A 15,599-nucleotide genomic window follows, 5' to 3' on the forward strand; every position below is an offset into this window, starting at 1 on the left:
ATTGTGGAAGAAAAACTGGAATGAGCGGGTTATTAAAAAGAACGTTCGAACAAAGTGGTGGGGCGAATGTGGGGGGCAAAGAGGGGTTTTATGTACTAATCCTGCGATGTGGTAACTTTTATCTCTCCCACAGGTGGTGATGGGGGGAGGAGGGGAGGTGGAAGAGATGGGGCGTTGGCCATTGGGGGCGGGGCCAAGGTAGAAGCACGGGCTTGGTTCCCGCGCTATGATAATCATGGCGGGAATAGAGAAGCAGGAAGGAGGGGGCGTCGCACGGTGCGAGCCGAGGTCACGGGGGGAAGCCGAGGTCAGCCAGAGTTTGCTGACTTCTGGGAGCAACATGGGGGGAGTAATTACGCGAGCGGGGGATTTAGCGGGGGGTGTGGGAGGGGGGAATTACTGGGTTGCTGCTGCTGGGGAGAGGGGGGAGCTGGTATGGGAGAGGATGGGCGGGGGGGCACCGCCTGGGGGAGATACAGCTGCGTGGGAACCGGGTGAGGAGCTGGAAAAAGGTGATGGCTAATCGACAAGGGGGGGGGGGGGGGGGGGGTAGGAAGCCCCCCAACTCGGCTGATCACGTGGAACGTGAGAGGGCTGAACGGGCCGATAAAGAGGGTATGGGTACTCGCACACCTTAAGAAACTTAAGGCAGATGTGGTTATGTTACAGGAAACACACCTGAAACTGATAGACCAGGTTAGGCTACTCAAAGGATGGGTGGGGCAGGTGTTCCATTCGGGGCTAGATGCGAAAAACAGGGGGGTGGCTATATTAGTGGGGAAGCGGGTAATGTTCGCGGCAAAGACTATAGTGGCGGATAACGGGGGCAGATACGTGATGGTGAGTGGCAAACTACAGGGGGAGACGGTGGTTTTGGTAAACGTGTATGCCCCGAACTGGGATGATGCCAATTTTATGAGGCGGATGCTAGGACGCATTCCGGACCTAGAGATGGGAAAGCTGATAATGGGGGGAGATTTTAAAACGGTGTTGGAACCAGGGCTAGATAGGTCGAAGTCCAGAACTGGAAGGAGGCCGGCAGCACCAAGGTACTTAAAGATTTTATGGAGCAGATGGGAGGTGTAGACCCGTGGAGATTTAGCAGACCTAGGAGTAAGGAGTTCTCGTTTTTCTCCTATGTCCATAAAGTCTACTCGCGAATAGACTTTTTTGTGCTGGGAAGGGCGTTGATCCCGAAGGTGAGGGGAACGGAGTATACGGCTATAGCCATTTCGGATCACGCTCCACACTGGGTGGACTTGGAGATAGGGGAGGAAACAGGAGGGCGCCCACCCTGGAGAATGGACATGGGACTAATGGCAGATGAGGGGGTGTGTCTAAGGGTGAGGGGGTGCATTGAAAAGTACTTGGAACTCAATGATAATGGGGAGGTCCAGGTGGGAGTGGTCTGGGAGGCGTTGAAGGCGGTGGTTAGAGGGGAGCTGATATCAATAAGGGCACATAAAGGGAAGCAGGAGAGTAAGGAACGGGAGCAGTTGCTGCAAGAACTTTTGAGGGTGGACAGACAATATGCGGAAGCACCGGAGGAGGGACTGTACAGGGAAAGGCAAAGGCTACATGTAGAATTTGACTTGCTGACTACAGGCACTGCAGAGGCACAATGGAGGAAGGCACAGGGTGTACAGTACGAATATGGGGAGAAGGCGAGCAGGTTGCTGGCACACCAATTGAGGAAAAGGGGAGCAGCGAGGGAAATAGGGGGAGTGAGGGATGAGGAAGGAGAGATGGAGCGGGGAGCGGAGAGAGTGAATGGAGTGTTCAAGACATTTTATAAAAAATTATATGAAGCTCAACCCCCGGATGGGAGGGAGAGAATGATGGGCTTCTTGGATCGGCTGGAATTTCCCAAGGTGGAAGAGCAGGAAAGGGTGGGACTGGGAGCACAGATCGAGGTAGAAGAAGTGGTGAAAGGAATTAGGAGCATGCAGGCGGGAAAGGCCCCGGGACCGGATGGATTCCCAGTCGAATTCTATAGAAAATATGTGGACTTGCTCGCCCCGGTACTGACGAGGACCTTTAATGAGGCAAAGGAAAGGGGACAACTGCCCCCGACTATGTCTGAAGCAACAATATCGCTTCTCTTAAAGAAGGAAAAGGACCCGCTACAATGCGGGTCCTATAGACCTATTTCCCTCCTAAATGTAGATGCCAAGGTCCTGGCCAAGGTAATGGCAATGAGAAGAGAGGAATGTGTCCCGGGGGTGGTCCACGAGGACCAAACTGGGTTTGTGAAGGGGAGACAGCTGAACACGAATATACGGAGGTTGTTAGGGGTAATGATGATGGCCCCACCAGAGGGAGAAACGGAGATAGTAGTGGCGATGGATGCCGAGAAAGCATTTGATAGAGTGGAGTGGGATTATTTGTGGGAGGTGTTGAGGAGATTTGGTTTTGGAGAGGGGTATGTTAGATGGGTGCAGCTGTTGTATAGGGCCCCAGTGGCGAGCGTGGTCACGAATGGACGGGGATCTGCATATTTTCGGCTCCATAGAGGGACAAGGCAGGGATGCCCTCTGTCCCCATTATTGTTTGCACTGGCGATTGAGCCCCTGGCGATAGCGTTGAGGGGTTCCAAGAAGTGGAGGGGAGTACTTAGGGGAGGAGAAGAACACCGGGTATCTTTGTATGCGGACGATTTACTACTATACGTGGCGGACCCGGCGGAGGGGATGCCCGAAATAATGCGGATACTTGGGGAGTTTCGGGATTTTTCAGGGTATAAATTGAACATGGGGAAAAGTGAGTTGTTTGTGGTGCATCCAGGGGAGCAGAGTAGAGAAATAGAGGACCTACCGTTGAGGAAGGTTACAAGGGACTTTCGTTACCTGGGGATCCAGATAGCTAAGAATTGGGGCACATTGTATAGGTTAAATTTAACGCGGTTGGTGGAACAGATGGAGGAGGATTTCAAGAGATGGGATATGGTATCCCTGTCACTGGCAGGGAGGGTGCAGGCGGTTAAGATGGTGGTCCTCCCGAGATTCCTCTTTGCGTTTCAGTGCCTCCCGGTGGTGATCACGAAGGCTTTTTTTGAAAGGATTGAAAAGAGCATCATGGGTTTTGTGTGGGCCGGGAAGACCCCGAGAGTGAGGAAGGGATTCTTACAGCGTTGCAGGGATAGGGGGGGGCTGGCACTACCGAGCCTAAGTGAGTATTATTGGGCCGCTAATATTTCAATGGTGAGTAAGTGGATGGGAGAGGAGGAGGGAGCGGCGTGGAAGAGATTAGAGAGGGCGTCCTATAGGGGGACTAGCCTACAGGCTATGGTGACAGCCCCATTGCCGTTCTCACCGAGGAACTACACCACAAGCCCGGTGGTGGTGGCTACACTGAAGATTTGGGGACAGTGGAGACGGCATAGGGGAAAGACTGGAGCCTTGGGGGGGTCCCCGATAAGAAACAATCATAGGTTTGCCCCGGGGGGAATGGATGGGGGATATGGAATGTGGCAAAGAGCAGGAATAACGCAACTGAAAGATCTGTTTGTGGATGGGAAGTTCGCGAGTCTGGGAGCGCTGACCGAGAAATATGGGTTGCCCCAAGGGAATGCATTCAGGTATATGCAACTGAGGGCTTTTGCGAGGCAACAGGTGAGGGAATTCCCGCAGCTCCCGACATAAGAGGTGCAGGACAGAGTGATCTCAAAGACATGGGTGGGGGATGGTAAGGTGTCAGATATATATAGGGAAATGAGGGACGAAGGGGAGACTATGGTAGATGAACTAAAAGGGAAATGGGAAGAAGAGCTGGGGGAGGAGATCGAGGAGGGGCTGTGGGCAGATGCCCTAAGCAGGGTAAACTCGTCGTCCTCGTGTGCCAGGCTAAGCCTGATTCAGTTTAAGGTATTACACAGGGCACATATGACTGGAGCACGGCTCAGTAAATTTTTTGGGGTGGAGGATAGGTGTGCGAGGTGCTCGAGAAGCCCAGCGAATCATACCCATATGTTTTGGTCATGCCCGGCACTACAGGGGTTTTGGATGGGGGTGACAAAGGTGCTTTCAAAAGTAGTAGGAGTCCGGGTCGAACCAAGCTGGGGGTTGGCTATATTTGGGGTTGCACAAGAGCCGGGAGTGCAGGAGGCGAGAGAGGCCGATGTTTTGGCCTTTGCGTCCCAAGTAGCCCGGCACAGGATATTGCTAATGTGGAAAGAAGCCAAGCCCCCGGGGGTGGAGACCTGGATAAATGACATGGCGGGGTTCATAAAGCTAGAGCGGATTAAGTTCGTCCTAAGGGGGTCGGCTCAAGGGTTCACCAGGCGGTGGCAACCGTTCGTCGAATACCTCGCAGAAAGATAGACGGAATGGGAAAAAGAAGGCAGCAGCAGCAGCCCAGGATCGGGGGGGGGGAGGGGGAGGAAGGGGGGAAGGGGGGAGTGGGAGGGGGGGGCGGGAGGGGGGGCGGAAGGGGGGGCGGAGGGGGGGAGGGGGGGGGAGGGGGGGGGAGGGGGGGGGGAGGAGGAACCAGAAGGACTCTCAGGGTTGTTAATATATACTGTATAGTATGTATAGGTCGTTGCTACAGATAATTATATATTGGACTGTTAAATTATATTTTTGGAGAGTGTTACTTGTGACAAGGCAGTTGCCAATTAGGGCTAGTTTTCATTTTTGTTATTTATTATTTATTCATTTTTTGTTTATAAAATAGGTCATTGTTATTTGTGTTGTTATAATATTGTGTAAAGGATGCACAATGTACTGTGTTGGTTGACCAAAAATTTTCAATAAAATATTTAATTAAAAAAAAGATGAGACATGAAGGTTCAATAAGGGCGCTCGAGAGTTACAAGTTAGCTCGGAAGGACCTAGAGAGCTAAGAAGTGCCAGGAGGGGACATGAGAGGTCTTTGGCAGGTAGGATCAAGGATAACCCTAAAGCTTTCTATAGATATGTCAGGAATAAAAGAACGATGAGGGTAAGAGTAGGGCCAGTCAAGGACAGTCGTGGTAAGTTGTGCTTGGAGTCCGAGGAGATAAATGAATATTTTTCGTCAGTATTCACACAGGAAAAAGACAATGTTGTCGAGGAGAATACTGAGATTCAGGCTACTAAACTAGAAGGGCTTGAGGTTCATAAGGAGGAGGTGTTAACAATTCTGGAAAGGGTGAAAATAGATAAGTCCCCTGGGCCGGATTGGATTTATCCTCGGATTCTCTGGGAAGCTAGGGAGGAGATTGCTGAGCCTATGGCTTTGATCTTTAAGTCATCTTTGTCAACAGGAATAGTGCCAGAAGACTGGAGGACAGCAAATGTTGTCCCCTTGTTCAAGAAGGGGAGTAGAAACAACCCCGGTAACTATAGACCAGCGAGCCTTACTTCTGTTGTGGGCAAAATCTTGGAAAGGTTTATCAGAGATAGGGTGTATAATCACCTGGAAAGGAATAATTTGATTAGACATAGTCAACACGGTTTTGTGAAGGGTAGGTCGTGCCTCACAAACCTTATTGAGTTCTTTGAGAAGGTGACCAAACAGGTGGATGAGGGTAAAGCAGTTGATGTGGTGTATACGGATTTCAGTAAAGCGTTTGATAAGGTTCCCCACGGTAGGCTACTGCAGAAAATACGGAAGCATGGGATTCAGGGAGATTTAGCAGTTTGGGTCAGAAATTGGCTAGCTGGAAGAAGACAAAGGGTGGTGGTTGATGGGAAGTGTTCAGACTGGAGTCCAGTTACTCGTGGTGTACCACAAGGATCTGTTTTGGGGCCACTGCTGTTTGTCATTTTTATAAATGCTCTGGAGGAGGGCGTAGAAGGATGGGTGAGTAAATTTGCAAATGACACTAGTCGGTGGAGTTGTGGACAGTGCGGAAGGATGTTACAAGTTACAGAGGGACATAGATAAGCTGCAGCGCTGGGCTGAGAGGTGGCAAATGGAGTTTAATGCAGAAAAGTGTGAGGTGGTTCAGTTTGGAAGGAATAACAGGAAGACAGAGTAGTGGGCTAATGGTAAGATTCTTGGCAGTGTGAATAAGCAGAGAGATCTCGGTGTCCATGTACATAGATCCCTGAAAGTTGCCACTCGGGTTGAGCAGGTTGTTAAGAAGGTGTACGGTGTGTTAGCTTTTATTGGTAGAGGGATTGAGTTTCGGAGCCATGAGGTCATGTTGCAGCTGTACAAAACTCTGGTGCGGCCGCATTTGGAGTATTGCGTGCAATTCTGGTCGTCGCATTATAGGAAGGATGTGGAAGCATTGGAAAGGGTGCAAGGGAGATTTACCAGAATGGTGCCTGGTATGGAGGGAAGATCTTATGAGGAAAGGCTGAGGGACTTGAGGCTGTTTTCGTTAGAGAGAAGAAGGTTAAGAGGTGACTTAATTGAGGCATACCAGATGATCAGAGGATTGGATGGGGTGGACAGTGAGAACCTTTTTCCTTGGATGGTGATGTCTAGCACGAGGGGACATACCTTTAAATTGAGGGGCGATAGATACAAGACAGATGTCAGAGGTAGGATCTTTACTCAGAGAGTAGTAAGGGTGTGGAATGCCCTGCTTGCAACAGTAGTGGACTCGCCAACACTAAGGGTATTCAAATGGTCATTGGATAGACATATGGACGATAAGGGAATAGTGTAGATGGGCTTTAGAGTGGTTTCACAGGTCAGCGCAACATCAAGGGCCGAAGGGCCTGTACTGCGCTGTCATGTTCTATGTGACAATGGAAGCTGATTATCATCTGGTCAGGATAACATCTTATAACTGACGTCCCATACTCGATTTGTGGGTTCTCCCCTTTCAGGAATACACAGGAGACTCAGATAACTAGCCAGCTGCAAGCCTGGTTAGTATGGTTTGCTGGTGGGTGCGTCAGACAGCATGGCACAGAAACAAGGAAAGAGAGCAGAGTCCCCTCTTGCTTTGGCAGGTAAAAGTCTCACTCTCTGACTGCAGGAAGGAAGTCATGTCAGCAAAGCCACAACTGTAAAAGAATCAGGACAACTCCTCTGAGCTAAACTGCAAACCCTGGAATCTCAAAACCAACAATTCAACGCACAAGTCAGAACTACTGGAATCACATATCCAAAAAGGCCACAACGCTTCACCATCTACTCCTCACAGACAAGTCCAAGACAGATTCGCATATCTTTTTTTAAACTTTTATTTTTGACTCACTTCAAACCTGTGTGAATGTATGTTGTGTTTTATTGTTTTTTTTTGTATTTTAGAAACTAATAAACATACTGTTTTCAGAAAGCATTGTTAAATTGGATCCTTAAAACATAAGTACTTCAGGACTGGAATAAGGTGTCCACAAGGGAAGTGAACATTTTTGAAGTAATTTTGTTGCGATCAACCAAGGGGGTTGAATAAACAAAGGGTGCCACTTCATTCCTCCTCGCCTGGGGCATAGCAATTTGGGGGATTCCCATCCAGGAATTTAACGAATTGGGGCTCGTGACAAGATAGTTTCAACAGAGGGGACAAAGAGGAAGAAATTGAGGGAGATCTCAACTGGGGACGTAGTAACACCTGTTTCCCTCTTCCTTTCTGAACTTCTTGAGATCTGCATCTATAGGACCGAGATCACATTTTTCAAGTATATACAGAACGTACCCGTGCTCATTCGCATTCTTTTTGAAGGTGCTGGATATTCTCCACTGTTTGAACCTTCAGCCATGGCGATCTCAGGTGTGCCCAGACTTGCATTCTCTGTAATAAATATAATATCAATAGCAGGATTGAACAGTGAGGTGATGCATACCATTTATTTGTGGAATGCCATTTGGCAATTACCTTGCAGGCATCATGAAGGTATGAGTGGTAGATCAGAAAGCAGTTCCACAACCATTGGTGCTGGTGGCACCTCCCTCCTTGAAAAATCCATTCTGTGCTCCTTTGTCCTTGCAAATCCCTGCCCCACCACCAAACGCTATTCTCTCTCGAACTGAACATACCTTCACCCCACAAATCTACTCAGATCTTTCTGGACCTCCAATTTCGAATCCGCTCAATAAGATTTCCATGTCTGCCACAGTACCAAAACAATTCTTATTGAAGCTACAAATTGCATCTGATCTGGCATTGGTAATGGTAAATGAAGGACTCTTCATCCTTCACATCCAGTCTGCAGCCTTTGACACAGTTGACCAGTTGACCATACACTCCGCCCCAATTTCTCTGCTCGGTCGTCCAGCTGAATGGAACTGCTTCAATGGTTCCTCGTTGAATTCTGAATTACTAGATTTCAGCCAAAGAGTCACTGTCATTGGTTTCTCTTTCCTCCCCATAATCTCTGGAATCTTCAAATTATGTATCTTCTAATCCTCATCCACATGCTTCCCTCAGCAATCTGCTATCAGATTCCACATGTAAGCTGCCAACTCCGAGATCTGCACCACCACTGCACTGAAACCCTGCTTCCTGTATCCTACCTCACATCAAGTCTCAGAAACTCATCACTTGTGTTCACTGATCCACACTCCTAGTCTGATAACTCAATGTTAACATTCTCAACTTCGCTTTAAAAACTCTCCATGGCCCCAACCTCCCAATCAGGGCAACTTCTGCAACCTTAGAAGCTACTAACATCTCTGCACTCCTCCAAATCTGGTATCCTGAGCATCCCTGATTTGAATTCCTCCACAACCGGGGCCTTGCTTTCTGCTACTAAGGTGCTACGCTCTACAATTCCCTTCCTAAACCTCGGAAATGATCTCTCCTCCTATAAGATTTCCCACTGACCAAACTTCAGGCCTTTCGTCCCAATATGATTTCTGTAACATGGTGTCAATTGTGTTGATCGTGCTCTGGATAAGTGCTTGAGACAGTTTGTTACATTAAAGGTATCATACAAATGCAAGTTGTTGAACAATGTCTATTTGTTCATGTGCCTCGCTGTGTGTATCCTCAAGTACGTTATCAGTCCGTGTCCTTGATTACTTGCAACTCGTTTTTAAAAAGTGGCTGTAGATGAGTCTTTTTTACAATACGTCACCTTGTGCCAAGTATATAATATATACGCAGACATGTCTGTGCTACCCTCCTTTCTAAACATGGAAATCTTAAAAAAGCAACATAAATACAGAAGGTAATAAAAGACATCTAATAAAGGAGTTGCGAGAATGAAGAGGTAGTCTGTGAAAGTCACAGATGTTTACAGCATAGAAACAGGCCCTTTGGCCCAGCTTGTTTCTATCACTAAGCTAGTCCCACTTGCCCGCATTTGGCCCATATCCCTTTATACCCACCCTGCCCATGTAACTGTCTAACTGCTCTTTAAAAGACAAAATTCTACCCGCCTCTACCACTGCCTCTGGCAGCCCGTTCACATGTTCACCACCCTCTGTGTGAAGAAATCTCCCCCTGGTCTCTTTTGTATCTCTCCCCTCACCTTAAACCTATGTCCTCCCGTTCTGTACCCCTCTAACTTTGGGAAAAGATGTCGACTATCTACCTGATGTATGCTCCTCATTATTTTATAGACATCCATTATAAGTTCACCCCTAATCCTCCTACGCGCCAAGGAAAAAAGTCCCAGCTTATCCAGCCTCTCTTTATAACTCAGAACATCAAGTCCTGGTAGCATCATGAAAATCTCAAGATAACGCCTTGATTAAAAATATGTATACGTTTTGACCCGTTTGTGGAGTAGGTGGGAAGGTGTTGAGGCAACTGATCAGCCACAATTGGGTTGAATGACAAAGCAGGGTCAAAGAGCCATTCGGTCTACTCGTGCTCCTAACTCATTCTTAAGTTTCTCTGTAGCAGGTACTTGCCAGCTCTATGGATGAGAAGAACAACTGCTGGATCAATGAAAAAACTTCACCATGGTACAGCAGGCCATTCAGATGAGGTTACTGCGAAGGAATGTGGCAGTGGTAGGGGACAATTTTGCCAACAGAATAAATATTTTTCTGGCAATAGATTGAGAGTTCCCACAATTGTGCTGATGCCAGTGTTCAAGAAACCTCCGTGCAATTGGGGAAGAACTTGCTACTGGGAGGTGGCAGATGGAATTGCTGTGGCCCTTGTAAGAATAAACTACATATTGGGAATCTTTTATGAATTTGTTTGCGGTGGGGGCGTCATTGGTTAGGCCAGCATTTATTGCCCATCCATCAATGCCCTTCAGAAGGGGTGGTGAGGTGCTTTCTTAAACCACTGTAGTCCTTGAAGTGTAGGTACAACCACTGTGCTCTTGGGAAGGATTTTGCCCCAGCAATAGTGAAAGAACAGCGATATTTTCAAAGTCAGGGCGGTATGACTTGGAAAAGAACCTCCAGGTGGTGGGGTTTCCAGGTAGCTGGTGCTCGTCCTTCTAGATATACCCACCGGTCCAGCCCGCACACGCGCCCCAGCGGTCCAGCCCCGCACACGCGCCCCAGCGGTCCAGCCCCGCACACGCGCCCCAGCGGTCCAGCCCCGCACACGCGCCCCAGCGGTCCAGCCCCGCACACGCGCCCCAGCGGTCCAGCCCCGCACACGCGCCCCAGCGGTCCAGCCCCGCACACGCGCCCCAGCGGTCCAGCCCCGCACACGCGCCCCAGCGGTCCAGCCCCGCACACGCGCCCCACCGGTCCAGCCCCGCACACGCGCCCCACCGGTCCAGCCCCGCACACGCGCCCCACCGGTCCAGCCCCGCACACGCGCCCCACCGGTCCAGCCCCGCACACGCGCCCCACCGGTCCAGCCCCGCACACGCGCCCCACCGGTCCAGCCCCGTACACGCGCCCCACCGGTCCAGCCCCGCACACGCGCCCCACCGGTCCAGCCCCGCACACGCGCCCCACCGGTCCAGCCCCGCACACGCGCCCCACCGGTCCAGCCCCGCAGCCCACAGATCCAGTCCTGCATGCACACCCCACAGTACCCGACTTGGAAGAAGTCTGTGAGGTTGTGAATTATCAATCTGCCAAATGGAGATATAACATACTCGCTGGGCCAGAACATCATGGCTCGTTAAATCACAGTCAACTGATCTATTACTATATGCTAGTGATGATTTTAAGTTATAACAGAGGTAAACAAAGGGATAGTCCACATTAAAGCTTTGATGGCATTTGCTTAGTGTAAAAGGAACAAATATTTCATTACCTCTATCTGTTACTTCACATTTTAAACAAACTTTCCAACACATTCAACAATATAAAAAAAATAGCTATTTATGAAAAGGACATCTAGTTTGCAGTTGAGCAAGGTTTGAAAGTTGGGCTGTTATTATTAGTAACATACCACTTCGGTTTGGCATTGCACCCAATTCACCAAACATGATGCGTCGTTTTTCCTGCAGTTGGCACTGAACCTTGTAGGTCTTGTTAGTCATCAATTGGAAGTCGGCATCCTAAAAGCACAGTGATACAGTATGGGTAGGAGTATTTGACCTAGTTGGTAATTATGTACAAATACTAACACAGAGCAAGTACAAATTAGTTAATACCTTACATTACACTGTCATGTGAGAGTACCTTTAAGAAATGGGTGTTTAAGAAATGTACCTTTAAGAAATGGGTGTTTAAGAAATGTACCTTTAAGAAATGGGTGTTTATCAGTAAAGTCAGAGTGTGGGTGGAGCTGGGCTGTCAGCTTTTTACTTTTGTTTTAGGCTGTTTGCTGCAGGGTGTGTTTTAGTTTCATTTCAGTGTTGGAGCTGAAGCCAGGTGTACTGTTGTTCTCTCTGCCATAAAAGACTATCCCTTGACCATTTGGTGAATTCAGAATTATAAATGTTCTCAGTAGTGAATGTAAACCTAATGTGCTTCTGTTAAAAGGTGATTCTTTTGTCTTCTGGATGTTGTTTGGGAAGTTATTAAGGATTACTTAGTGTTGTATTCTTTGGGGGTTGTATTTGAATTGATGGTTGCTAAGATGTTCATGCTTTAAAAAGGTTAACTTGAGTTCATAGAATAAACATTGTTTTGCTTTAAAAAATACTTTTCCATTTCTGCTGTATCACACATGTAGAGTGGGCCGTGTGCTCCCCATACCACAATCTATTAAAAGTTGTGGGTCAGGTGAACTCCATGCTACACTTTGCGGTTCTCTAAACCCTGGCCCATAACAACACCAATGGACGCCTGAACCTAACTTCTGGTGACGCAAACTGCTTTCCAATTTTATCTACAACCTGTAGAATTTCTTCAACACACTGCCACTTTAAAACTGTTCAAAAATGGGTTACCAGACTCCTGCCAAGTTTGTTTGATGCTCAGTTTCCAATTTTTATGCTGTAATAAATTGGAATAAGTTGGAATAAATGACTGATTCGCTGCCAACAATAATCTAGTGGTAACGTTACTGGCTCATAGTCCCGAGGACTATGAGTGCTGCTGAGATAAACAAGAGTGCTTTTGGAGTTGGGTGGAAACAGGGCGTTAGCTGAACCGGGGAGAAGGTGAAGCTAAAAGACTGGGGACAGACCTCAGAATCGGAGCAGAGCTGAGCTTCATAAAAACCAAGGTCAGATTCCTGTTCTCACCGACCTCGCAGTCAGCATCACAGTGAAGCAGTCATCAGTTTAAAAGTTTTTTTTAAAGAGGAAGGGATTAACTGAGAAACAACACAAATAAGTGAAAGACAAGGTCATTGTAATAAAGTAATACAGTAAAATAAGTAGGGTAAGGAAATAAAGTTAGCCTAAGGGAGGCAAGTTAATGGCATTCTAATACAAGCAGATTTGTTTGTTAAAAAAAGGAGTAAATAAGGGGCTTAAGGGTAGTCATGGCAGGAGAGTTTGCACCCGTGATAAGCTCATATGCTCTGTGGGAAAATAATGGAAGCTTCAGTTGTCCCTGGAGACCATGTGTGCAGCACGTGTGTCCAACTGCAGGTACTGGCTAACCGTATTCCAGAACTGGAGCCGAGGGTGGATTCACTGTAGAGCATCCGCAATGCTGAGTATGTCATGAATAGCACACACTGTGAGGTGGTCACACTGCAGGTAAAGACTGAACTGACAAAAAGGGTATGGGTGACCATCAAGCAGAATAGCAGAAGGTAGGTAGTGCCACCTGTGGCCATCCTTCTTTCTAACAGATATACCGTTTGGATACTGTTGACGGAGATGACTGTGCAGGAGAAAGCAGGGACAGCGAACTTCGTGGCACCATGAATGGATCTGCAGCACAAGAGTGAAGGAGGGAGAATGTCAAAGCTTTAGTGCTTGGAGATTCAATTGCAAGGGCAACAAACAGGTGTTTCTGTGATCGCAAAAGAGACTCCAGGATGGTATGTTGCCTCCCTAGTGCCAGGGTCAGGATGTCACTGAACGGCTGCAGGGCATACTGAAGGGGAGGGAAGGCAGACAGATACACATTAGTACCAAGTATATAGGCAGACAAACGGATGAGGTCCTGCAAGCAGAATTTAGGGAGCTAGGAAGTAGATTAAAAAGTAGAACCCAGAAGGTAGTAATCTCTGGATTACTTCCAGTGCCATGTGCTAGTGAATATAGATGAATATGTGGCTGGAGGGATGGTCCAGGAGGCAGGGCTTTAGGTTTCTGGGACATTGGGACCATTTTTTGGGGACAGCCATGAGCACATCCTCCGTGTTGCTCATCACCCAAATGAACATTTGGTTGCGCGCTGACGCGAACCCCGACACCCCCCCCCCCCCAGCCGTTAATGATTCACTTCCCCATAGTACCCAGAGCCCAGTCACAAGCGACACCACACCATCTTGGTGTGACAGGTTTATAACCTGTCCTACTTAATAGAATCGCTGCTAGTATTGGTGATACTCTGCAGCATCGTGCAGACTATCCGCATGAGGAAATGGAGAAAATACCACGCTCGCACCCCGGTATTTAGGATAAGATCCCCTATTTTCGGTTATGACCAGACCCCCTACTCCACGATCTATAATAAAGGACATTCGTTTGCGTTCTTTTTGCGAATAAAGAAATGTGTTTCATGAGCGATTGTACAATCCTGAGCTTGACTGCCAAGCCAGGCAAAATGTGAATAATGCTGCTATGATTTTGTTTGTATCATTAAGGAAGTTAGTATGATTGAATGTTTGAGTGAGTGTAGTTTAGTGAGGACAGTTAGAGGTACCATTTTTCTTATTTTGTAATGCATGTCCCTGTTTGACATAGCGCCACTTAGAATGTTAGTTAAAATGTTCTTGCATAGTTATGGTCAGTGTAGAGGCCATAGAAGAGTGCTCGCCGGGTCAGGGAATTAAGACAAGGCAGTTATGTGATCCTTCACGCTTCGCGTTAGGATCACAAGGAGGGGGTGTAGCCACCTGAGTTGGCCACTTCCGGATATTAAGAATACCTAAAAAGGGAATATGTAGATTTCTAGATTGTAAAGCTGTCGAGGGGTATGTGAGGGGCTTAGGAGTATGGTGTTGAGGTAGAGGATCAGCCATGATCACATTGCATTCTGATGCAGACTCCGAGGGCTGAATGGCCGACTCATGTTAATTTTTCGGTTACTATGACACCCTGTAAACACCTGGCAGGATCCTGATACACTGTGAAACCCTGTACACACCTGGCAGGATGCTGATACACTGTGAAACCCTGTACACACCTGGCAGGATCCTGATACACTGTGAAACCCAGCTGCAGAGCTGGGCTGAGAGGTGGCAAATGGAGTTTAATGTAGAGAAGTGTGAGGTGATTCACTTTGGAAGGAATAACAGGAATGCGGAATATTTGGCTAATGGTAAGATTCTTGGCAGTGTGGATGAGCAGAGAGATCTCGGTGTCCATGTACATAGATCCCTGAAAGTTGCCACCCAGGTTGAGAGGGTTGTTAAGAAGGCGTACGGTGTGTTAGCTTTTATTGGTAGAGGGATTGAGTTTCGGAGCCATGAGGTCATGTTGCAGCTATACAAAACTCTGGTGCGGCCGCATTTGGAGCATTGCGAGCAATTCTGGTCGCCGCATTATAAGAAGGATGTGGAAGAATTGGAAAGGGTGCAGAGGAGATTTACCAGAATGTTGCCTGGTATGGAGACAAGATCTTATGAGGAAAGGCTGAGGGACTTGAGGCTGTTTTCGTTAGAGAGAAGAAGGTTAAGAGGTGACTTAATTGAGGCATACCAGATGATCAGAGGATTGGATAGGGTGGACAGTGAGAGCCTTTTTCCTCAGATGGTGATGTCTAGCACGAGGGGACATGGCTTTCTATTGAGGGGAGATAGATATAGGACAGATGTCAGAGGTCGGTTCTTTACTCAGAGAATAGTCAGGGCGTGGAATGCCCTGCCTGCCAACAGTAGTGGACTCGCCAACACTAAGAGCATTCAAATGATCATTGGATAGACATATGGACGATAAGGGAATAGTGTAGATGGGCTTTAGAGTGGTTTCACAGGTCGGCGCAACATCGAGGTTGAAGGGCCTGTACTGCGCTGTAATGTTCTCTGTACAATGCACCTGGACTGAAATGGGACCCATGTCTTTGCAGGGAGGCTTGCTTGTGCTGTTGGGAGTGGTTTGACCTAACATTAGCTGGGATCCTGAGAGAAGGCTCAGCAGGGAGAGCCAAAATTAGAAAAAACATCTTGTGAGCCAGAAAAGAACTAAGACACAAGGGAGTTTGGCAAGATTGGATGATATTTATTTTCACACAAGGATTCTGATGAACAAGGCAGATGAGTTGAGGGCAGGATTTGCAGCTCAATA

General features: G+C 47.9%; 1 protein-coding gene across 2 annotated transcripts in view; it reads right to left on the reverse strand.

Annotated features, from left to right (window-relative positions):
• Positions 1–15,599, reverse strand: part of LOC140410264 (NACHT, LRR and PYD domains-containing protein 3-like) — a 134,329-nt gene that overhangs the window by 54,067 nt on the left and 64,663 nt on the right. For both annotated transcript variants that reach the window (XM_072498229.1, XM_072498230.1), the window contains 2 exons: positions 11,195–11,303; positions 7,577–7,672 (listed from right to left, as the gene is read on the reverse strand). In XM_072498229.1, the coding sequence (XP_072354330.1) occupies positions 7,577–7,672; positions 11,195–11,303 (205 nt within the window). The remainder of the gene's footprint in view (positions 1–7,576; positions 7,673–11,194; positions 11,304–15,599) is intronic.

The sequence above is a fragment of the Scyliorhinus torazame genome, chromosome 4, assembly GCF_047496885.1.
Source record: "Scyliorhinus torazame isolate Kashiwa2021f chromosome 4, sScyTor2.1, whole genome shotgun sequence".
In the NCBI taxonomy this organism is placed as follows: Eukaryota; Metazoa; Chordata; class Chondrichthyes; order Carcharhiniformes; family Scyliorhinidae; genus Scyliorhinus; species Scyliorhinus torazame.